This window comes from Nymphalis io, chromosome 13 (assembly GCF_905147045.1).
Source record: "Nymphalis io chromosome 13, ilAglIoxx1.1, whole genome shotgun sequence".
Classification (NCBI taxonomy): Eukaryota; Metazoa; Arthropoda; class Insecta; order Lepidoptera; family Nymphalidae; genus Nymphalis; species Nymphalis io.
Genome location: NC_065900.1, coordinates 4,974,193 through 5,001,337, shown reverse-complemented (window position 1 = coordinate 5,001,337; position 27,145 = coordinate 4,974,193). Strand labels below are relative to the sequence as shown.

Below are 27,145 nucleotides of genomic sequence, written 5' to 3'. Positions count from 1 at the left end.
AAACTAATAATATAAGTCTAAATTTGTTGACAAATCTACGTTTTACCAACTTACCAACTACATTTGTTACAAATATTTTTTAAAAGAAATATATATATGTATATCTTCTATATAAAATGTAGAAAAAAAAATTGTTGTTTGAAGTGTCTTAGAAAATGAAAGTAAACGATAAAAAAGTTTTTTATTTTTTATTTATAACTCCTAGGTTGGAGGGGTAAGTAGATGAAACTTTTTGGGAAATCCTTTATATTTGTACAATCCAGAAGTTATTTAAAGGTTTTAGAAGAAATATTATAGTTTTTTTTAACTTTTATATTACATATTTTATTTTAAATTACCCCCACCGAATCGAATAGCTAACAGCTATTTATACAAACATTATAAATCTGAGATAAGCCACAGATAATTAAAAATGATTGTCAAAGTTAGCCAAAAAAAAGCAAGGAAATATTATAGATAATATCCATCTCATAAATTATGTTAATAAGGAAAATCATGCAACAGAAAAAATTTGAATAACAATTTCAGAAGTGGTTTATCAAGGAAATCGAATTCTAAATTTTACCAAAGCCTTTGTATTTAATTGGTTTTATCACAAGGACAACAGTCGTTTCTAAATACTTTGTTTTAAACACGTAGGTAATGATAAGAGCCTTATATTTTCTGAGTATTATTGTTTTTACACAAGAGTAGATTTTTCCGTTGAATATATAAATCGTTTCTGCTTAATCATATATCAGCTGCGATGAACAATATTTTACGTAGTGCCAATAATTTGTATTCTTTTAAAATATTTAAATCTACGTTTTAAAATGTAATATTTACCTATTTTATTTTAAATGTTGAATTATTTATTTGTTAATTTATGTATCGAGAAGAAAATTTAACACATTTTAAATCAAAGTAGATTAAATTATTTAGACAATACAAATGGAAATTTCATAAACGACCTTTTTTTGACAAACATCGCCGAGTAACAAATCAAGCATAAAATGAACAAAAAATAATCCCATGAAAACTCTGTACTATTTTTTACATATGAAACTACAATCATCGGTTAATATACCACTACTCACCTACTTTTTATTTTTATAGAATAGGTAGGCGGGCGAGCATATGGGCCACCTGATGTTAAGTGGTCACCGACGCCCATAGACATTGGCATTGTAAGAAATGTTAACCATCGCTTAAATCGCCATGCGCCACCAACCTTGGGAGCTAATATGTTATGTCCCATGTGCCTATAATTACACTGGCTCACTCACCCTTCAAACCGAAACACAACAATACCAAGAACTACTGTTTTGCGGTAGAATATATGATGAGTGGGTGGTACCTTCCCAGACGAGCTTGCACAAACCTACCACCAGAAAACTTGGTTATCATTAGATAAAAAATAAAATATATCCCAAAAACGAGAACTTACTATGACGCGTCTAAATAACCACGTTAATATTTTTATTAAGGCCCCATTATTTTATTATATAATATTACGAATTAACAACATAACTTGTATATATTTTCAATATATATATGTGGTATATAAGAAGGAAACGACTAAACTGGTAAGCAGCTGTAAACAATGTAAAAAAATGTGACAAAACGCATGCTCCGTAATCTGCAAAGCGTATTGTGGTTAACACGGCAAACGCTTGCTACAAACGTATTTGTTTCTTATTTTTGAAGGAATAAGATTCAATTTGCAGATCGTTGTAACTAGATGACACAGGTGTGTTTGCGTTTCATTACCGGCTACCTTCGAAGAGAAATTGTACATCACTGCGCAGTTTATTGTTGGCTGATATTAAAGTGCATTCGTGACCTTATTTTTCCTCTTACCTGGTTTTGATGTGGAAAAAGTAATTATTATTAACGATAAAATGGGAATCGCAACTATGTGGAAACGTTAATATTTGATCCCGGAATATGATCTTAAAATACTAGCTGCGCAGGAGACATTCTGGTGCTTAAATGAGTGCGCAAGCACAAGGACACTTACAATTCCCTCACAAAACACTAAACTTTTATACAAAAATTTTGAACAAAAAAAAAATTACCTTTTTATTGTTGTAAGCCGGTTTAAAGCTTAAGTATATGCAAACACAGGTCTCTATTTCCTCACTCTCATAATCTGATGAGGTGACAATTTAACATCACCGGAGGTTAAACACAAAACCAGCGGCTTTACGTATTTTCCGATACATGGGCGATTTGTTATAGCGCAACCCGCGGCTTGTACCCAAGACCTTGCAATTCGTAGTCCTGCAATAAAAAATAGTATTTAATTATCCCTATATAAATATACAAAAAAAATGATTCTCCCACCACCTGACTGAATAGCGCTGTTCTACCAAAAAATATGTATCAACCATTATCACAGACCACGGACTCATTAATAAAAAGTTATTCGCAACTTTGTTAAGTAAAACTATTTATTTACGCCACTAAAAATGAAATAAAATAACTTAACGCTATTAAAAATAACTGGGTTATTCTTAATACAATTTGGAAAAAAAAACGACCACTTCAAAGAAATAGTTTCTTAGTATCATGAGTTGAACGAGCAGTCTGGTTTTCATTACTTTTTCAATATAGCGACTTTGTGGCAGCGACTGAAGGGAATTACGAGCCGGTCAGTACAAGGAAAGTTTAACTTAGTTCCGAAGATAAGTTAAATGTTACTGTACCCACCAAATATCCTACTAATATAATAAATGAACATTTGTGTTTAAATCACACTTACTCAGTTCAAACAATTTTAATGAATTTTATAAAAATTGTTTATATAAATAACGTAAGGAACAGTACAAATTTTTTGAATGTTTTCAGTTTAAAATTTTCTGTGAAAAATAAAACAATTTATTTAAATCATTCTATTAATCCTTATTATAATAAATTACATTTTAATTTTAAACGTTTTATGTAAATAAAAATTACCATTCTGACTGTAAATTGGGTCGGTATTTTCGAAGATTTCAAATATCTTGAGTAAAACTTACTTTTGCTCTTTGGGCGTTGGGATGGATAATTAGTGCTTATTTTAATTGATCATTCAATTGATCTTAAGAAACAATAAGATATTTTATTAAAAAGTCAACAAAATTAGTGCTATAATTGTTTCGGTTTACTGATAAATCAAACGAATAAATCAAAACTTTATATAACAAATATATCAATCTCAGACATATCTATAGAAGAGGAGAAACCACTTAATACTTGCTAATACTCAATATTGTCACATCTTTCTTTATTTTTTTAATTAAACATGAATTTAGATAATTACAATTCATCTCAATTTATCAACATAATTAAAGTACGTACAGTACGTTGATGGTCCTTTGACAGAAATGTTCACTATAATTCCCCGACCGAAACCGAAACAGCCTGTGAATGTCCCACTGCTGGGCTAAAGGCCTCCTCTCCTCATTTTGAGGAGAAGGTTTGGAGCTTATTATATATTATATATATACTAAACACATGCAGGTTTCCTCACGATGTTTTCCTTCACCGTAAAGCACGAGATTAATTATAATCACAAATTAAGCATATAAAAATTCAGTGGTGCTTGCCCGGGTTTGAACCCACGATCATCGGTTAAGATTCACGCGTTCTTACCACTGGGCCATCTTGGCTTTTTTATAATTCCCCACAAATTTTTTACCTCTGCTCTGAATTATAAAAAATTACAATTATTTAATAAAAATGAAATTTAATTTAAAAATATTTATTCTTCGTCTCAAAAACAAAACTCATTACATTTCACAGAGCAGTGATTTTATTTATTCATTATTTCACACACTCACCTACATCCTTTGAAATGAAATTAAGCGAGAAGAATTCAGATACAGCTCGAAATCAAAGTGAAATTGTTAAATGAATCCGAAACAACGCGATTTTATTATTTACAGAATGAATTGTTACTTGCTCATAAAGGTTTCGAAATTAAGGGAAACAAATTTATACCTAACTCCAATTATTAATTAACTTTTTTCTTTCATTCGCTTATACACTTCGCAAATTAACTTCGCATTTAAATAATACACTTTTTTTTGTTCCCGAATTGTTGGAGTATGAAAGAATTCGAGCGAAAACATTTTATAAATTATTTTGCGTAATTAATTTATCGTAACTTTTCATACTTTTTTCATTAAAATGTTTTCAATTTCTGTAAAAATGATTGCTTTTATAAATTCGATATCCATTTATTAACATAACACGAATAATATGGTAAGACGATAAGAGGGGGTTTTATTAATCATAACTGCTAATACTTTATTTTAATTTTATATGTGTAAATCCAGTTCAAAGTTAGAAAAAAAAATATTGCACGCTGTTTGATCAAAAACATAAGGAATATAATTTTCTCGGAAAAAAAGGAAATGTTCTTTTTTGATTTATACTCATATTTATATGTTTATTGAGACAAAAATTAGACTTTAAAAAGCCTTAAAATTATTAGCAAATTATCGAACAATCTAGGGTTATCACAAGACAACTACAAAAAAATATTATGACAGCGTTTTATATAAATTAATATATCATAGTTAAAATACTTATACCTTATTTTTCAGTAAAATTCATAAAATATCCAAAAAAATTAAATTACAATACTGCCGGTCGTTGTAGGTAGAAAAAGCATAGAAATGATATCGCGTCTTGAGAAGTGTGGATAAGGAACGTGCGGGTGAAATATGAAATATTGAAGCGCGCTCTTAATAAAAATAAACCTCATGACTGTTATTTTAAAGCTTAATTTTGTAATACTCGAATCAATCGCATTTATAATCATGAAATCGTAACCGAAACTCGATATCAAAAATCGTCTTAGAAATTGTTATGATACAAATCCCGATACGAAAATATTTGATTATGAAATGTGAAATGGGTTATTTCTAAAATTAAAGCAATAAATCCGGGTAACCCAATACATCTAGGCTATGATATACAATATTTTGGAACCAAACATTACTCAGCCTTACCTCTGTTTATCTGGCTTTATCTACGTTACCTGCGAGCCAATTAACCTAGAAACCGTCGGATCCTCATAATTTAATACACTAAAGGGCATTTTATAACCTGACAGGGTGAAGGCAACAACAAAATGAACAACCTTCCCTTCACGTAATGTTATGTTAACCTTTGTTATATTTAACTAAGTACAAGAGATATAAGGTGCGGTATTATTATTAGTTAAATAATATAAAAAAAACGGTTTTTATTTATGATTGAACTTTGGCTAAATAATCTTCTATAAATTATGAATACCTTCAGAATTATAAATATATTAAAAATATATTATATTCAGAAATAAAATATATTATATTTATAAATATAATATTTTTTTAATCACTGTTTGTTGTAATCTGTCGATAAGACATAAATGAATCTATTAATTAGTAAAAGAAAGAAGTTTTGAATTTATAGCTGAAGCGAAAATATTTAAAGGTACTAACTTATATATATGAATAAATGTGGAGTTATATTTAATATAATATATATATATTTAATCTAAGATTTAACAGTATATATATTTTTATTTAAAAAAAAATCTTTTCCGTACCAAAAGATATTTAATTTATTGTATTCATTAAAAGTTAGTCGTTCCTTAACTAAGTAAAAATATTCTTTTCAGGTCTTTTTGAAACTGAAGGCGTCCAAATACCGGGCACTGAATGCGACTACCAGTTCAGCCGGTCCGGCAACCGTCCGACCCACGGCCGGCTGTACAGCCCGCGGTACCCGTCCATATACCCCAACAATGTTCGCTGCTCCTACCATTTTCACGCAAGGTAATTAATTCATTAATGCTGGAAAGCCAAAGCCAAAATTGTTACTTACCACGTGATAATAAGTAACCAATAATCACACTTACTGCTGTTTGTCTGTCACACTCACTTCTCTCTATATATGCTGCCAATGTACTGCCAACCGAAGATATAAGATCTCACTCATCCTTAAAACCAGATTAAAACTACTGCTTACTCATCCACGCGGAACTGCATAAAGAACAAGAACTAATGGTAATTATACGTATATAACAGGTAAAGCTCTGTGCAAGCGCGTGGGTAGGTACCATCCACTCATCAGATATTCTACCTGAAAATAGCAATAAGCAGTGTTGCTGTGTTCTGATTTGAAGGGTAATGGTAAAAATTATACTGGTTATAACAACAGACACAAAGGAAAGAACATCTAAGTTCCCAAGGTTGGTTGCGCATTGGCGATGTAGGCTATAAACAGTGCTAACCACTTAACATCAGGCCCATTACATATACATAACATTAGTCCGTCCGTCTATCTATTTTATATATAAAAACCGGTTTAGAAACTTGAAAGCGATTTCGATTTAAATTATTATGAAACATTTATTTTTAAATAAGAACTTAAAAATTTTTATCATATTGTATATTTCAGAATTGATTACTCACATTTCAAAATATTTTATAGTAGAATATTATTGAACATATTTCCGTTAAACATATAAATAATCCGAAGTTATATGACAGCATTAATACAACAAACGAAAGATTCTTATATTCACAAACAAAAAAAAAATAAAAATAAAAAATCAAAATAAGTTCATACTTCATATATCGCTTTCAATAAACTATGTCCCATATAATATTCACGCGATATTTGATCCCGGTGAAGCTAAAACTTATATATAGTATATTATAACACAGCCCTTGTCATTTTCAGGCCGAAGGATCGTGTGAAGATAGTATTTGAAGAAATCTCCTTACAAAAAGGAGATATAAGGTGCGTAGAGAAATATATTCAACGTTTGAACAACGCTTCATTTAGCGTAGGCACAATGTGAATATCGAAATTGATATTGATACTCTTGTACTCAAAGCAATATATCTAACGGAATGAATACCTACATATGATTTAAATTCTTAAAACCTCTTTGAAGTAACCTCCTTTTTAACTATTTTATTTTTTGTTGTTATTCATTCTTTTCCAGTTAATAAATAAATTAGGTAAAGAAAATACGTAAAATAACATTTCTCGGTAAAGCACATAAGGTGAAAGGTTTCAGAAAGCAGTATCTGATGAACATTATGAAATTATATTATTTAAATGATACACATATCAAAATAGACATAAATCGCTTTTCAATATTTAATGCGATACGAAGTGATTTCTTGCAGAATAGTTTTGGAGAATTTCAATAAATATGCAAATAATATTTATTATTATATTAAAACAAAACATGAACATCTTACAAAGTAATTTGTTAAGGTAATAAACAGTCTCTAAGTGTCCTTACATCGTTGTCTTATCTTATACCTCTCTTTGAGAACACATAACTATATTTCGTCAAGGAACATTATCAGTTAACAAGATAATTCTATCCATAATAAGCTTATTGCTAAATCTGTTTGATATTTACTTGTATCAATCGCTAGCTCACTTTTTTGTTTAACAACTGTAGAGAAAATTATTGACTTAAAAAATCATTAGGATAGCACTTAAGTTGCATCTTAACAGAAAACAAAGCACACGTGAAAAATAGCGTATAAATGTAACTCGAACATAAAAACCCACTACGAACGCCCAGATAACCTCAGAGTTATTTCCTACTAAAAGTTAGGTAGAATCTTTACGACTTTGATGTCATAAAACAGGCAATAGTCTGAAAGAAGAGCGTACCGTATAAATCTCATAACCTTGTTATAATCAGAATGATAAATAAATATATGCAAAGTTTATGCATGATACGTCAAAAGTCGTAGATTTGTGAACATCGTGTAATTTTAAATGAATTTTATTATTAATAATAATAATATCCTAGGACATTATTCACACTGAATGAACTGATCCCAAACTAAGCAGAGCTTGTACTATGGAAACCAGACAACTGACATACTACATATACTACTTTTCGTATGTAAATACATACTTATATAGATAATTTACCTAAAATATCTTTTGCCAAGGTTACATACGTTTCACCAGATGTTTAACCAAATACATATATATATATTTATTTAGACTAATGTCTAATACAACAAGCAAAATGTTTGACACACTGCACACTGAAGCAAAATATACTTTTCTTTGTATGAAAACAGAATGTTTTGCGCAATATACAATTTTTTAGATTTTAATTATTCACACCCGAGAAACTTATCCAAAAATGAAATGAAACAAACAGTCAAGAAGTATCATTAATTTGTAAAAAAATATATAACATTGATAAAATGATCATAAAAATAATAACTAAGTTGAAAATATATTTAAATGAATAGTTCAGCCACTATATCTAAGAAACAACGTAATATGAAAAATAAATAATAATTCAGGGTAAACATGCCAAAGTTCACTCCTGAAATATGTTACTTGGGATGATAAAATGCGCTATTATGACAAATTCTTGAGCGCAACTCTGGACTGGAATACTGGACTCGAGGGAGCGTTATGCGACGAAAATGATACAAGATTTTTTTGTTGAATATAAATAATGAATTTTTAATTTGGAATAATACTGAAAATTGTGATTCATAATCGTTTCAAAGTTGCCAAATTAGTATGCTAGAAAGTCGAAACTGTAATCTTTTATTTGATAAAATTTGTGTTATAAATCATTCCAAATAGTACTATAAATACTCATTATAAAAACTGAGTCGCAGATTTTATCGATTACATTTGATTTAATGTAACTTATTTGGCTTTTGCGATATATTAATAAAAAGGCAAGACTAAATTACAATGATGGCAATCCCCTTCAATTCTTAAATAAATACTTTTATGTATAAACTTATATTGGCATAACAGTTAATATAAAGATTAATATTTTAAATAAGACTATTCATTTAAAATAGTGAATATTAACATTATTCATCAATAAGGTCACAGATGATTAAATAAAATTATCCTTAAAGTAGGAAATTGAATGTAAAATTTAATTATTGCGATATTAGTTTGGAACCACTCTCCAGTCCATTAATTTAATATTAACCTTACTCGTTACATAGCATCACGGGAAGTGCGGTGAACGCGGTACTGTTGTGGTTGTGGTCAGCGTTGTGCGTTTATAATGTTTAATTAAACATTCGCGATTTTATACAACACGATCTGAGCGTATTACAAGAAATATTACATTTTTGAAACGATATCAAATTTCAATGTTGAAATTTTAATACAACGCTTTTGTAATTTTTGAAGAATAACTTCTTTGAGTACGATGAGCACTTTCAAGGTTAAGTTTAAATGTATGCATGCAATTCCATTGTATTAATAAAATTGCTGACCCGAAAACGTTTAACTTCTGACACTTGTATTGGATCAAATTTCCTATAATATGTTTGAAAAAATGTTTTCAATCATCCAATACTTTTCTTAAAATCTTAATAATATCTACAACACGAACACCACCTCCAAACCGTTAATAAAATAAATAAAATCTGTAACAATTTTGTTTCATATAAAATATATTATCCAGTTTCCAATTGTCATAATAATAATTTAAGTAACAATATAACTATATACTTTAAGTATATATTCGTCTAGTAGTCGATTCATCAATCGTTCATCCATCAAAACGTTGAAATGAAAATATTTTAGAAGTACTTCAATAAAAATAACTTCCAAAACTAGTTGTTCAAAAATGTAACCTATAATGAACTACTTAAAGACAACAATATGCATCATATATAACTAGCTAATAAAACTAGCTAATCCTCCCGGCTTCGAACGGGTATATAAGAAGAAAAAAATATTTTGGTTAGAGGTTGTGTAAAAAGTACATCGGGGAAGGAGTAACTGTGACAAATTTCAAGTCAATTGGGCGGATAGCTTAGGAGATCTCGTGATGAGTGGTATTTCGCGTATATACATATAGAAGACAACTATGTATCTGATGACATTTCCTGTTAATAACGTCTCATTAACGATTCGATATTTCGCAAAGGTTACGTTAAAATGTTAAGGTTTTTGGTTAACCTACTCTGTCCCTTTAATTCTATTTTAACTTTGGTCGTGACAAGGAATTAGTAAAACAAACTAAGACTTATGTGACGCACTTCCCATATAGATTTTCGTGTCTTATTTTACTTTTACCCACTTATGTATATAGTATAAAAAAACTGCTGGTACAACTGAAATTTATTTATACACCAACCAAAACCAGTCAGACTAATTTGCATACGTCAAACTTCAATGTTACAACGTCAATCACCTTATTTACATTCTTAAAGACAAAACAAATTAAAATTGCAAACAGTTTGTAATTTTTTAAACGTATCATTTTAATCTTTATTAAATACGTTCTCATAAGTTACCATCCAAGTATAAATAATTCACTCATAAACCTAATAGTGATAAATATTTTTTGTCGACCTTTTGCACAAACCTTAGGATAATGTTTTTATTATTCCTGATTACGTAACTACCCACTTACATCCCACATCCTCTAACTTAGGTTGTTTTTCTTAATTAATTCCATCATGCCATTGAATATTATGTTTGTGCGGCGCAGCCACTTAATGGCGTTATTAAGTTACTTGTTTTGCTAGTTGGATGTTTCCAAATAGAAATATTCTACTTTGGCCACTGTCTCTATACAATTAGTAACAGCGGAACAAAGTTGTTTCTCAGTTTGAAACTGAATTTAAGGTACTGACAACATTTTCCTCTTAACCTATTTTATTATCACATTTATAGCTCCATCCGGACGTAATATTATAAGGGTAATAGTATATACATAGAATGTCTTAGTATTTAAATAATATAATCGTAATAAAACTATAATAGGCTGTACAAAGACATCCTATATAATGTGTTTAAAATTTGTTTCATTAATTATGAAAAGGCAATAATTAAGCTAGTTTGTTAAAGGACCATTAGGAAATTTCTGGACTAATTGTGTCTTGTTAAATTTACAGCTTAATATTTATGGGTTTAACGCGTGGATATAAATAATATGATAATTAAAAAAAACTGCGAGCGATGTCCCACCCAAATCAAAAAAAAATCTAATCAAACTACAAATAATAATGAAAAACAGCCGCGGTGGGTCAGTTACTCGAATACGTTAATCTTAACCGGATACTGCGGGTTTAAAAACGGGCAAGTAAAAAAGCTTATTAGTGAGTTTTTACGTGCATAATTTGTGCATAATTCGTGTTTACCTGGTTCTCGGTGGTGAAGGAAAATACACCTGAAACAAGGCTGAAATTCTGACACAAACTTCTCCTTCAAAAAAGAACACATTTAAAATCTATTCATTGACTTAGTTCGAATATAATATTTTGAATTTTTACAAATTCATTATGTTAATGTCAATGAGTTACTATTAATATATGTTGAATGAAATTACATCAACTTGATATACAATGATAGCGATCGAATTCTTGTGAAGCAATGACGATAGGGACAAATTAACACATTCCCAATTAGATTCGAGTAGATTCAAGCGAGAATACCTCTGTGATGTGTGAACGCAAATTCAATTTGAAAGCGATAGAAGCAACTGTATATTATGCAGTTAATTAATCGGGGACATGCACAGGAGTTGATTAATGGAACATGATATTATTGATATAAAATCCACGACAACCATTGAATATTTCTGTATGAAATATATAAAAGGAAAAAAAAAGTTCTGATGACAAATTATGACGAAATTTGTTTTGTATATCGGTTATGTTCGGTTGTAATTTAATTACTTTTTGTATTATTGATGCACTTAATTATTATAATAAATGTTTTCGTGTGTTAAGGCTAATTTCAAATGATACTTAGCATAAATTTAAACTATTTTATTGGCTCAAAATTAATACTGTTTAAAGAATATAAAACTACTATACACCAGAATAGTAAAAGCATATAATAATTTTGTTATATTCCTGTGACACATATAGCGGCTTTTCACTAGACGGCGCAGGAAAGCTATTTTAAGAAATCGCTTACTTGTAGCTATATTCGCTTACATAGCTGTTTTGTGCTTCAACCCAAATTACTAACGTCTGTGTCAAATTATATTTATACTCATAAATAAAAAGAAGCCGAGATGGCCCAGTGGTAAGAACGCGTGAATCTTAACCGATGATCATGGGTTTAAACCCGGGTAAAGGTAAGGTGCGTGTGTCCAATTTCACTGAAATTTTGTCACATGTGTATTCCACCAACCCACACTGCAGCAACGTGGTGGTTATTCCACCACGCTGCTCCAGTGCTCCACTCCAAACATTTTCCTCAAAAAGGGAGATGGCCTCCTAGCCCAGCAGTGGGACATTCACAGGCTGTTACGGTACAAATAAAAGAAAAATAAAGTGCACGTACAAACTTATTTGATTTAACTTTGATTTTAATGATATACCAACGAGTTTCAAAACTATCACCAATCGTACTGAAACGTCCGAGTTTAACGAAGTTAATCTTTAGTTTATTTGCAGTTGCCTGCGACGTGCGGATATCATCAAAGTATTCGATGGCAGGGACACGAATGCGCCAACTATCGCTATGTTATGTAACGAAATTACAGGTAACGAACATGATTTTTTTTTATATTTGATTGACCGTTCTATTTGCTTTGACATTTATACTTGCCATACTTAAATATGTATAACACTGTATCTACTGATACATATATGTAGCCTTTTAAACTAGCCAACTATACTTAGTTGGCTAGTTTAAAAGGCTACATATACAGAAGTCCAAAGGGCAAATCTTGTGTCATTAAAAATGTATTGAGTTTTTCACGCAATTCTCAATCTAAATTCTCGGAGATTGAAAGCTGACAGTGTTTATATGCTTTAGAAGGTACGTAAAGCCGTTGGTCCTGTACCTTATAGAGATAAGAGATATGATCAACCGGAGAGAGCTTACGCACACACTTGTACCATAGCTTCTGCTAAGCTAGCAATCCTTTCAAAGAGGCCGCCACTGACGGAATCGGTCAGGAAGACATCATAATATAAAAGTAACTAAAAGTGAAATCAAGGGCTTAGGAGAAAATGTTGAACGATCTAAGATTAATGAATGAATAAATATATTATATGTTAAATGACATGTAAAGTATATATTTTTATACTTATTATAATTACCTCTTGACCGTCTATACTCATCACACATTCTACCACCAAAATATTTGGTATTGTTGTGTTCTGGTTTGAAAAGTTAGGGTAATGTAACTACAGGCACAAGGGCTATAACTTCTTAGTTCCCGAGGTTTCTCGCACTATGTAATGAATGTTTATAGTTTCTTACTAGACCAATGTCTATGGGCGTCGGTGATAACTTACCCTCAGATGTCCCCTTCACCAGCCTGCCAACCTATTTTAAAATAAATAAATAAACGATATGTCGTAAAAATGTGTATAAAATATCAAAAAGTTAAAGTTTATATTTATGAAATGATACCTGAAAAATAGATGCCTTATTAAAGTTTGGTGTAATACCGCTTTAAGTATCCGGTAGTTAAGAAAATATTATATTATAAACTAGAACCTCACTGACTAATGGAAGATAACTCTACAGTAACAGCCTGTTAATGTCTCACTGCTGGGCTAAGGCCTCCTCTCCTTTTTTGAGAAGAAGGTTTACAGCTTATTCCACCACGCTGCTCCAATGCGGGTTGGTAGAATACACATGTGACATAATTTCAATGAAATTAGACACATGCAGGTTTCCTCACGATGTTTTCCTTCACCGTCAAGCACGAGATGAATTATAATCACAACTAATATAACTCTAATATATATTGAAAGCTAAATAAATAAATAAGCATCGAAGCTGATCAGAAAGTTTATCTACAACATACGTCGATACATTTCTTAGAGAACTTTTTGAAATACAATTTGTTATCAACCTGTTTTTACTCTAAAATGCAATTTTTCTTCATCCTTATCTTAAACTGATATATTAATCTTCAACGCTATCTTAAGACTGTCTTTGCAACTTTTCATGCAATATCAACTGTGCATGCTTTACGTTAAAAAAATTGATCTGATAAAGTTTTGAAATAATAAATAACAATTAAATAAAGTGAAATCGTAAATAAGGTAGGATCAACAGAAAATGATGACCATCTAAGAGAAATTGTTGGAAGATACGGTCTGGGAGAGCGGAATGAGCGCGGTGAAATGTGGCTGCAATTTTGTACTGAAAACTCCCTCGCGATAACGAATACATGCTTCCAACAACATCCGAGAAGGCTTTATACATGGGCTATGCCAGGAGATCGGGCGAGAAATTAAATAGACTACATAGCTATCTCGAAAAGATGGAGATCCTCCATTAGAAGTGTGAAGACCTACTCTGGAGCAGATTGTGGAAGTGACCACGGACTAATTGTGGCAACAATGAGTTTAAAACTGAAGAAGTCTGAGAATGTTATACAGACCGCAAAAACGACTTAGCCCTGATGAGCTTTCCGAACATGTTTAAACACCAAAATATTAGACTTCACTGTAGACACTAGTGCAGATATTAACACCAACTGGACTAGTGTGAAGGAACTTCTTTTAACAACTAGAGATGAAATCCGTACAATGGATAAAGCAGACAACCCGAATAAGGAATGGATTACTGAGGAAACTTGAAAGGTAATAAAGCAGAGAAAAGACCTACTTAAAAGCAACAATGATACTAGCCGTACGCAATACAGAAGATTATCGGCGAGAATCCAATATCTATGCCGCAGGGACTACAATGGTTTTCTTAACAACATATGTGAGGACATAGAGAGGCACTCAAAAACAATGCTCACAAGCGATCTGTTCCTGAAAGTCAAGAATATTAGCTAGGAATTAAAGCCGAAAACATGGGCTGTAGAGGATGGTGCGGGTAATCTATTAACAGAGATTGACCAAGTGACCGGAAGGTGGCGATCGTATTGTGAGGGCCTCTACGCCGATAGTCACAATGAACAACCTAAAGATTGTCTGCTCATAGACCCTAACAACCTTGAACCTGAGATACTGGAGTCCGAAATACGATGCGCTTTAAGTAAGCTAAAGAACAATAAAGCAGCCGGTAAAGACAAGTTTACGCTGAAGAACTAAAGCAAATTGGGGATAAAGGTATTAAGATACTACTGGACCTGTGTAACCAGGTATGGAGAACAGGTCGATGGCCAAATGACTGGAAGGAGTCAATGCTTATCCTTCTCCACAAGAAGGGATCTACTCGTTCGTGCAGCAACTACCGCACAGTGGCACTTATATCTCATGCCAGCAAGATAATGCTGTACGTCATTAACGAGAGATTAAAGACATTCCTACAGTGGCAAATATCTGAGGAACAGGCTGGTTTTGTTAGAGGTCGAGGTACCAGGGAGCAAATCGTCAACGTAAGGCAACTAATTGAAAAAAGCCGCGAATTTTGCAAGCCAACACTGATGTGCTTCATTGACTACTCCAAGGCTTTTGACTGCGTACGTTGGGACTGTCTCTGGAAAATCTTAATAGAGATGGAAGTTCCCGAGCACCTGGCAGTATTAATTTCTAACCTGTACAAAGATGGTGAAACTGTTGTGAGAGTCAATATAAGATAGGTGGGACGAAGATTAGCAACCTTCGATACGCAGATGATACCACTATAATCGCGTCATCCGAAGAAGAACTTGGCGAACTCTTCAGAAGAGTCCAACACGAAAGCGAACAGGTTGGTCTAACAGTCAATAGAGCAAAGACTAAAGTTTTAATAGAAGATAGGGCTGGTACACTAATTTGAACCGGAGAACTAAGTGACCTTGAATTTGTCTCTGAGTTTTTGTATCTCGGCTCACTACTGACCGACCAAGGAGGCTGTGAAAAGGAGATCCGGCGACGATCTCAAATGGCCAAGTCTGCAATGAGCAAACTAACCCGAATATGGCAGAACAGGAAAATATCGAATAAAACGAAAAAACGGCTCGTTCAGACTCTGATATTCTCCATCTTTCTTTATGGCTCGGAATCCTGGACAATTCGCTCACTGGAGAGGAAGAAGATCGACGCGTTCGAGATGTGGTGCTGGTGAAGAATGCTGCGCATACCGTGGACGGCCAAGAGAACCAATGTCTCGATCCTGCAACAACTGCACATAAAAACGAGATTGTCAAGTATTTGCTACCAGCGTGTCCTTCGTAATTTTTTACATATAGCGCGAAGGCAGCCTGACAGCCTCGACAAGCTGATGGTGCTTGGCAAAGTAGAGTTTTTTGTTTACTGGTGGTAGGGCTTTGTGCAAGCTCGTCTGGATAGGTACCACCCACTCATCAGATATTCTACCGCAAAACAGCAGTACTTGATATTGTTGTGTTCCGGTTTGAAGGGTGAGTGAGCCAGTGTAATTACAGGCACAAGGGACATAAAATCTTAATTCCCAAGGTTGGTGGCGCATTGGATATGTAAGCGATGGTTGACATTTCTTACAATGCTAATGTCTAAGAGCGTTGGTGACCACTTACCATCAGGTGGCCCATATGCTCGTCCGCCTTCCTATTCTACAAAAAAAAAAAAAAAAAAAGAAGAAACGACCAAGTGGCCGCTGCCCCACACGATGGTCGGACCAAGTTACCAACCTCACTGGTCTCAAAGTGACCACAGCTCTGAGGAAAGCTGAGGACAGAAAGGGCTGGAGAAAATTCACAGAGATCGTGACCCAGACCCTAGATTAGAGTGGACACGACCTTCAGCATGAAATAAACGACCGAGAAGAAGAAAAGTGAAATCGAAAATAATAATCGACATGTACCCTTACAAAAGTGGCAGCAGTTATTCTACCGCAAAACAGCAGTACTTGGTATTGCTGTGTTCCGGTTTGAAGGGTGAGTGAGCCAGTGTAATTACAGGCACAAGGGACATAACATATTAGTTCCCAAGGCTGCTGGCGCATTGGTGATGTAAACGATGCTTAACATTACTTATAATGCCAATGTCTACGGGCGTTAGTGACCACTTACCATCAGGTGGCCAATTTGCTCGTCCGCCTTTCTATTCTATATAAAAAAAAGGAAAGTGAATCCGTTATTTAACATAAATAATGTATGAATTACTAATGTTGTGATATTAATTGACAGTTTTGCTTTTCTGTAACGACTTACTTCGTTTCTCACTCGTGAAATATTTAAAAACGTTCAACGCTACGCTGACGCTTTAAATGTCAAAACAATTATTAATTAATATTCAATGTCGCATATCACATTCTGGCATTTTACTACAGTTTTCCGCTTTAAGATAATTACATTTAACCGTAGTAAAAAAAACATTTGGTACCCTAATATTAGAACCTAACAACAAGTTGATATTAACTTCAATATCCTATAATATTCGTTATTTATGATTTATCACATATATACACAAAATATAACAAAATATTTCCCCAAACTAACAATAATATTTGCTGTTTCAGAATATAATTTAATCCGAATTCAAAATAAACTAAATTCAAGTATACATTTATATCATACGTGAAGCTAAGCTGTCCGAAATGTTATTCTAAAACCGACAAGGAACAGGACATTCAGTATCTAATGCATTCAATTTATTTTAGTTCATACATTCCAAATAGTGGATTACAAATATTTAACTTCTTAGCTTGATATTATTTTATTTAGGCGAGTGAAGCTATTCACTACTACAAATGACGACGTCATTATCGTCACACTCTAGGAAGGAACTAAGAACTGGAATAAATGTAGCATGAAGAGTTACCGTCACTAAAGCTTCTCTAAAGAAACGGTTGGAGCAACTTGGCGGTTAGACAATTTTTCATTGTGACATTTATTGAGTAGCTACCTATCTACCACAACGAAAACAACATTTTATACGGCACTCGTGGGAACGCGAACAAGTTTTAATATAAACTGTATCCACAACGCAGCTAGCGTTCAGCATCTTTATAATCAATCATATTGTCAAGTAATGCACGAACTATTCTTTCTGATGTTACAGATAAACGTTACAGATTACTTAAACATATTCTGTTTAAGTAATTGAAAGTTTGAAAATACGTTTGATCCGTTAAAGCGTATGCGTTTTTTAAGAGTATAATGTGATATTTTTTTAATAAATTTTAATAGACGGCGTTGATTTTTTTTTTTTGTTTTCTAAATCACGCTGGCTAGATTCATCGTAATTAGTTTTTAATATGTTATATGTCAATACCTCTAGTATTATAGGCCGTGGGGGCGAATACTTAATGATGTACACAGATTCGAAGCCTGTGAAGGCCCAAACACGCAAACAGATATAAAACAACATAGCAAACACACAAACAAACAAACATGCATATTCTTGTTACTCGCCCTCACAACCGGTTACACTGTAAAGTCTATTTGACAGAAGAAAAAAAACTAGTACTTGCTCTACGGCCGATGATGTTAAAACCATTAATGCCAACATCGTACTCGTTTAGAAAATTAAAACATTGAAATTAATAGTTTAGTAAAGACTGAAATAGGAAATATACCTACTGTTTTTTTCGTCTTTTCCTTCGATAACTGTAGAAATAAATAGCGGTAAAACCTTATTTCACATCCAATTTTAAAACAACTAACATCAAACATCGTTTGAAATGTTTTATAAACATAAAGGAACTGTTGTAATAACTTTTATAAGGTATTGAGTTATGACGCTTTGGCTATTTCATCGGAAGCAATTTAATAGTGATATTTCCTCCAATACGTATAAAATGAGGTATTCCTCGCAATATACTTTGAAGTCGCGATTTCATTGTACGCGATCGATCGATTCAGCCGAGCATTCTATCGACACGTCACCTCAGTCGCAGTCCGCTTCTGAATGAATAATGCGACGTCGAAGTGAATTCTACTTTTATTCCGTCACGACAACTGTAGGAAATGGTACTTGACGTATATCGTAACAAGGTTTACACTCACATTTTAAATTTGATCAAGTTGTACTATATTGAGGGAATGTATCAAATATTTGAAAAGTAACATATCAATAGATGGTCTAAAAAACATGGCTAATTTTTATATGAGCGTCTGCATAGTTATCGAATATAATATACACCAATGATCTTTGGTATTTTATATTCGTAAATATTGACATATTAAATTGCTATAAATAAAAAACTCAAAGAACTTGGCATTACAACAGACTAGACGTAAACAGTTTCATAAATTCGTTTAACCTTTAATCAGATCGCTGGCAATAAGTGTATATGTATGTGATTATGATTTTGCTATTAAAAACTTAAGGCGCTTTAAAATAGCAAACAGTTTAACAGTTAACAGATGTGGTTTTCAAGTATAGGCAAACACAAAATAAACCAAGAAAGTAAAATAATTATTCATTTATAACAGAAAACAAATATAATCATAGATATAGGTATATTACATATTTTGCAATTATGATCGCGGCTTTCAAAAACCATTTACCTTTTGTAATATTATTCCAATATTCTTCAGTTGTTATTAATATATGGCGAGTATGGGCAAACCCCTCCATTAATGGCAGATCCCAAAAAAAGGCCCCCAGTTACCGGCAAGCCCGCTAGGCCCGACCAAGGTAGCGGTCGCGGTATCGGCAGGGCAGGGGGTGCTAAGAATCACCGGTTCACGGCAGGCTACCGTATAAAACGACTGAACATGGCAACGTATAATGGACTCTCGATGAGGCTGGACCATCACCTCGCCGAATTAGAAGTAGAGTTAAGTCATATAAACTGGCATATACTGGGGTTATCTGAAGTCCGAAGACAGGGGGAGGACACGATAACTCTAGAGTCCGGTAACTTACTCTACTTCCGCGAAGGTGATAACCTCTCCCAGGGTGGTGTCGGTTTTCTAGTTAAAAAGGATCTCATTAGCAGCATTGTGGAAATCAGTAGTGTGTCGAACCGGGTAGCGTACCTTGTCCTAAAACTTTCCGACAGGTACTCCCTGAAGGTCGTACAGGTATATGCGCCAACTTCGACATACTCTGATGATGTGGTCGAAGCGATGTACGAGGACATCGCAAAGGCCCTCAACGACACCTCGAAGGCCCACTACAATGTTGTTATGGGAGACTTTAATGCTAAAGTGGGAGTACAAGATAGCGGTGAATCGAAAGTCGGACCTTACGGCTTGGGCTGCAGAAATCACAGGGGGCAAATGCTGGTAAACTTTCTCGAAGCGCAGGGGCTTTTTTGATGAATTCTTTCTTTCAAAAGAAGCCTCAGAGGAGGTGGACCTGGCGAAGCCCCGATAACGTGACAAGGAACGAGATAGACTTTATCATTTCGAATAAAAGGCACATATTTAGAGATGTTTCAGTGATCAACAGGTTTAATACCGGAAGTGATCACCGCTTGGTTCGAGGCACTCTAAATATCAACTTAAAAGCCGAAAGATCGAGAATGATGAGGTCTACTCTCCGACCTACCATGCTCCAAGCTGCTCAAGGCTCCGAAAAGTTCCAAATGGAACTTCAAAATCAATTCACCGCGTTGGAAACCATAAGCAGCATTGATGTGAGAACCGACACGCTGGTCAAAATACTGCAAAACACATCCCGCAAGTGTTTTCCGCCACAGAGAAGAGACAACACACCAAAACTCTCTGCTGAGACACTCGAGCTCATGAGAAAACGACGAGAACTACCATCGTTTTTGTCAGATAAGGCCTTAAACCGAACAATAAAAACGCTGACGCGACGCGATCTCCGACGCTCCAATACCCGTGCCATCAAGGCTGCGATTGAGCAAAATCGGGGATCGAAAGTGTTCGCTCGCAAGTTTGGGAGGCCGCGTCTGACAAAACTTAAAACTGAAAATGGTGGGGTCGTTACCTCTAGGCCTGAGATTGTCGGAGAAGTAGAGAGGTTTTATGGGCAGTTGTTCTCTTCAAGATCGGATAAACCCGTGGGAATCAGTATTGATGACCAGCGCGCCCCTCTTATGCGCCATTACTCCGAGGAGCTCCCGGTCGTTGACCAAGGAGAGATTAGGGCGGCTCTAGAACAGCTTAAAAACAACAAAGCTCCGGGAGATGACGGAATCACAACAGAGTTGCTTAAGGCAGGCGGGACTCCGATCCTGAAAGAGCTAGCAAGCCTCTTTAATTCCGTCATCCAACATGGCAAGACCCCGGAAACGTGGAGCGGGAGTGAGGTGGTACTGTTTTTCAAGAAAGGTGATAAAACCCTCTTGAAAAACTACAGACCAATCTCCCTCCTGAGTCACGTGTATAAGCTGTTCTCAAGAGTCGTCACGAACCGTCTCGCCAGACGACTTGACGAGTTCCAGCCCCCAGAGCAAGCCGGCTTTCGATCAGGCTACAGCACCGTGGACCACATCCATACTGTTCGGCAGATTGTGCAGAAGACCGAAGAGTACAATCAGCCGCTGTGTATGGCATATGTGGACTACGAGAAAGCCTTCGACTCCATCGAAACCTGGGCAGTGCTCGACTCATTGCAGAGATGTCATATCGATTGGAGATATATCGAGGTACTGAGATGTCTGTACAACGCCGCTACAATGACTGTCCACATCCAGGACTGTAAGACGAAGGCGATCCAACTGCGCAGAGGGGTGAGACAGGGGGATGTAATATCCCCGAAACTGTTCACCAACGCGTTGGAAGACGTTTTCAAAACGCTGGATTGGACTAGGTATGGAGTCAATGTAAACGGCGAGTACATCTCACACCTTCGATTTGCCGAGGATTTTTTTTTTTTTATAGAATAGGAAGGTGGACGAGCATATGGGCCACCTGATGGTAAGTGGTCACCAAACGCCCTTAGACATTGGCATTGTAAGAAATGTCAACCATCGCTAATAGCCAATGCGCCACCAACCTTGGGAACTAAGATTTTATATCCCTTGTGCCTGTAATTACACTGGCTCACTCACCCTTCAAACCGGAACACAACAATATCAAGTATTGCTGTTTTGCGGTAGAATATCTATATCGTATCATAGCAGAGTCGCTGGAACAACTCACCGAAATGCTGCGTAGCCTAGGCGAGTCTTCCCGGCGTGTCGGTCTCGGTATGAACTTGGACAAGACCAAGGTCATGTTCAATAGGCATGTCGTGCCGGAACCGATATACGTCGAGGGGAAACCTCTCGAAGTTGTTAGTGAATATACCTACCTAGGACAGATAATACAAGTCGGTAGGAACAACTTCGAGAAGGAAGCCGATCGAAGAATTCGCTTGGGATGGGCAGCATTTGGCAACCTTCGTCAAGTCCTCAAGTCGTCTATACCGCAATGTTTGAAGACGAAAGTCTTCAACCAATGCGTCTTACCTGCCATGACATACGGTGCCGAAACGTGGACACTAACTGCGGGACTAGTCCACAAATTCAAAGTCGCTCAGCGTGCTATGGAGCGAGCTATGCTCGGAGTATCTTTGAAGGATAAGATCAGAAATGAGATTATCCGGAAAAGAACCGGAGTCACCGACATAGCTTGCAAAATTAGCAGGCTGAAGTGGCAGTGGGCTGGTCACGTATGTCGTAGGACCGATGGCCGTTGGAGCAGACGAGTCCTAGAGTGGAGACCGCGAATCGGCAAGCGCAGCGTAGGGCGCCCTCCAGCCAGGTGGACCGACGACCTTAAGAAGGTGGCGGGCACCAACTGGATGCGGAAGGCGGAGGACAGGGAGCTTTGGCGCACCTTGGGAGAGGCCTATGTTCAGCAGTGGACAACGATTGGCTGTTGATTGATTGATTATTAATATGCTGCCTAATCCTTCCGGAGCTTAAAGATTGTTTTGGTGTCTTGGCCAACCAAGGTGCCCGAATATTGTCATAACAAAATTACTAGAAACTAATCGCAAAAACACAAACAGTACGCAACGAAGAATTTGCAATGACATTACATTGACATTTGACATAGACAGAATCAAACAAGTAAACACGTTCCGTTTTAAGTATTATGTTTTTGTGTAAAATAAAAAAAAACATCTTACGCATTATGAAAACACACAATTAAATATACATAATACATTTATGAAAAGACAATTTTAATGAGTGAATGAAAACAATTTTGTATGAATAAAATGTGTTCTTATTAGAATCATTTTTGTCGCAAACAACATGTCTGCAAATAGTATGTATGGTCTGGAACGTTCATTATTATATTTATCCTTCTCTGTGCCCCGTTATGGTGGAAGTTGACAAACGATACTTTGAATTCATCTTGCATTACTCAATATTTTAAAACAAAAACTGCTCAATTCAGAGAGGTTAAAAACTACGTAGTAATAATTTTTTTTTAATTTTTATTTTACGATATATATACTATGTATATGGAATGTACTTTTTTGGCAACCTTGTTTAGTTGTGAGTTGACTGCATAAATTATATATTACATATATAAATTTTCCGGCTTTTAAACCTCAATGTTTTAAAGAATCGTCTTTGAATCATGAATACTTTGAGATACAGTTACGTAAGTAGGAACAAACAAAATATGATATACGATATTGACTATAATAATCTTACAATGAAAGGATACACGCATAAAAAATGGGATCACCGTAAGTCGATTTTCACGAGTGAGATACAAAGTGAGTTTTTACAGAATGGGAAATTCGCAGACAGGAAAATAGCCTCTTTATCCTTGATGAATAAGTACGTCTTATTTGAATTGGTTATATAAAAAAATAATGAACGTTAGTTGTAATAGAACCGAGACAGCATTTTGACCCAGCATTGCAGCCTTGACGGAAGATTGTGATTTATCGGTGGGTTTAAGCCTTTAGTTATTTTGCCTTAATAATTTACTCCTAAAGCGAAGAGGAAGCTTCAGCTCAGCAGTGAAATATTTACAAGTTGATGCTTTGAATTACAATAAACACATTCCAAGTATTTCTATCCTTTCTGTTAAAAATTTCATTACTAAGATGGATATTATTAAGTGAAGTCACATCGCTGCTACTAGTGATAAGAGAACGGGTTATTTTTCTTTGAAAGAATTGAAATGGGAAATGCTTCCATTCCACGCCGTCGTGGCATGTGCAGTAATAATTCAAAGTAAATTTTGATTTGTAACTATATTATTCAATATGAATGGTCTCTCAACTTATTACACAAGCTATTGATTGAATCGTCAATAAAACATTATTTATCTCTTACTAATATCATTTTTAAATAAATAACGACCTTACTTATAAATCTTTATCGGGTGATTAGTTAAACAATAATGTGTTTTTCTTTCGAATGTCAAAGCATTAATGATAGAAAGAGATAAAACAGTGTTTAGCTAAACAGTTATAATTCTCTCAAATTTTATAATATATCATTATTAAAATATTTATCTATTATATTAATACAAAATTAACACATAATAATTATTAAACAGATATATTTTAATCATTCGCCATTCGTCCGCCAAGCACGAGATATTATGTTAATAACACAAATTAAACACCCGCAAACTTTGTATTGTTAACAAAATTTGATTCCCCAATATATTATTATCACTTTCAAATGAAATCCTTTCTTACGTTGTAAATTCAATAGCGAGTTTATTTGTTATACTTTCTCGTCTTAACTATTCATGATCATTATGAAATTTTGTATACACTTTGTTAGGGGTGCAGAAAAGGACATAGCTCGCGGACAAAGCTTCGGGCATAAACCAGTGATCTATATTATATCTATCCCAAAGAAGATCGGAGTAATTATTCCATAATAATTATTTTGATTTCTATATTAATAAAATATATTAATTCTGCTACTCTTCTGCGGTTAGATTATTCGTGTTATATATTACTGGGACCAATAGCTTAATTAAAAGAGTATCGATCTGAAAAATATTACGACTGGAGAAATTATAAAATTCACATTAAAACAAGAAACAAACACTTTTTATACCTTTTAATAAAATGCTTAGCCTCAGTAACTTTTTCATGGGGCAATGAATATGTTTTATTATAATAGTTAAAAACCGCTATATGAATAGTTTCTTGTAACATATTGTTCGTTAAGTGTGATAAAAAAAAAACCGCTGAATTTCTTTCGCCGGTTCTTTTCGGGTCAATTTTCATTTCAATATGTAAGTGTGATGATTTTATATTGAATAGAAAAGGGACCTGTTGTATCGTATTGTAATGTAATATTACCTGCTCGTGTTAACGGGTACTGTAAAGTATATAACACTATTAAATTATTAATTTTAACCGACTTCCAAAAAAAGTAGAAGGGTCTCAATTGAACTGTTTTTTTTTTAATGTATGTTACCTCAGACCTTCGCTTATGAACCGATTTGGAGAATCCTTTTTTTTTGTTCGAGAGTGTTCATTCCGTTCGGTCTTATTGAAAAAATTGTGGATGAATTTTTTATGGGCACGAAATTTATTTGTCGTCGGTTTTGTTATAGAATTAAATAGTTTTCGACTTAATGAATGGTTATGTAGGTAAATACAAAAGTAAACATTTGTAAGTTAATCAACAAGTCGTGTTTATTGAAAATTGACAAAAAACATTTATGAATTATATATAAGTAAATATTACTTCCAGATATTTTTTCTTTGCAATTTTTCAGTGAAGTCGCTAATATAGATGAACTTAAACAGCAAAAACTTATGTAAATACAAAATTGAGCCAAATTGTTAGAACCGATTTCGAGAGTACAAAATTATCGATAAGATTTAATCATTTAATAGATAAAAGTATCTCAGCAACCAAATAATAATTAGTTAACATTTATATAATGTTGTTTTTTTACACGATACAGTACAATATAGAGCATATATAGGTATATTTTGCTCGTTAATTATTATAAGATGCGGATGACGTGGTCCTCGTATTCTCCAACCATCGAACCAGCGGGTTACAGACCACAGCGGAAACCACCCTAGCGGCCGTACAAGAATGGGGCATAGAAAAGTGAGGAACTAAATAACCTCAATGAATAATTTGTGCTCATTTGTCGTTATTATTGAAGTTTCAAAATTGCGGCATTTATTAAAATATCAACTCTTAAATCTGTAACATATTCTATTTTATTATATTTAAAGATTAAGGTGCTGTAGTCTGCAATACTTGAAGAAGAATACGGTGTCAATTCTCAATCGAGAGTAAACATAGAAAAGTTCTTATGCTTTTTTTTTTACAATTAATAGGCCAGCGTTTGACCGTTGACTTGCCTGATGTTAAGCATCGACACGATCTAAGATGTAGCACGCTTGCCTATAAAAAACCTGTTTACTCTGGATTTGAAGACACCAACATTGTACCTATCGGGAAATACGGACTCAGGCGAAGCATTCCATAGTTTCGCAGAGCGAATGATGAATGTGGATTCAAAGCGCTTCGTACGTAAGCGGGGAATTTCCACTATGTACCTATGGCGCTTTGGTCGCGTTTGCCTGGCCGTTCAATAGTAAAAGGGGGCGGGAGGAATCATATATTTAAATTAATGATCCATAAGTACTTATGTTTGCAATCACAAATGCACACTATTCCCTCACACTGGTGGTAGGGCTTTGTGCAAGCTCGTCTGGGTAGGTATCACTCACTCGTCAGATATTCTACCGCAAAACAGCAGTACTGGGTATTGTTGTGTTCCGGATGAAAGGGTGAGTGAGCCAATGTAATTACAGGCACAAGGGACATAACATCTTAGTTTCCATGGTGGCGCATTGGCATTGTAAGCGATGGTTAACATTTCTTACAGTGCCAATGTCTAAGGGCATTGGTGACCACTTACCATCAGGTGGCTCATATGCTCGTCTGCCTACCTATTCAATAAATAATAATAATAAACACTCAAAATACAATAGGACAACAAATCTAACACGAAATAATTTAGGCTTACGTCAGGCGTTAATTACCGAGCAGGGAGTATGAGAACTTATATTGAAGTAAAATAATTAATGATGACCTCCTGATCGATTTCACCAAAGAGGCCAATCTCAAGAGAGATTTGCGAACTGAGCAGGGCTTATAGTGTACAAGTGTGTGCGCAAGCAAAGGTGCACTATTGGCAGGTCGGCAATCATACACGACCTCTATCCAGTTCAGGCGCAGAACCTACGGCTTTAAGTGTTTTCCGAGGCACTTACAGTACACTTTAGACCGGCTCCTGACAAATTTTCGACAAAAAAATCTAATAAATTCTTCTTGGCTCGTCCCGGGGCTTGAACCCTGAAACCAGACCCGGGACCCCGTAGAGATAGCTCATTTAGTTCATAAATATAATTTATTGGAAACATTATTGGCTTGTTATAACGTCTTATACATCTCACAG

The 27,145-nt window shown here is 34.5% G+C and overlaps 1 protein-coding gene across 1 annotated transcript in view; it reads left to right on the top strand.

The window, feature by feature from the left end:
- LOC126772801 (suppressor of lurcher protein 1) overlaps nt 1–27,145 on the top strand; it is a 216,313-nt gene that overhangs the window by 130,885 nt on the left and 58,283 nt on the right. Inside the window, exons 5-7 of the mRNA XM_050493387.1 lie at nt 5,633–5,789; nt 6,700–6,759; nt 12,402–12,490. Of these exons, the coding sequence (XP_050349344.1) occupies nt 5,633–5,789; nt 6,700–6,759; nt 12,402–12,490 (306 nt within the window). The remainder of the gene's footprint in view (nt 1–5,632; nt 5,790–6,699; nt 6,760–12,401; nt 12,491–27,145) is intronic.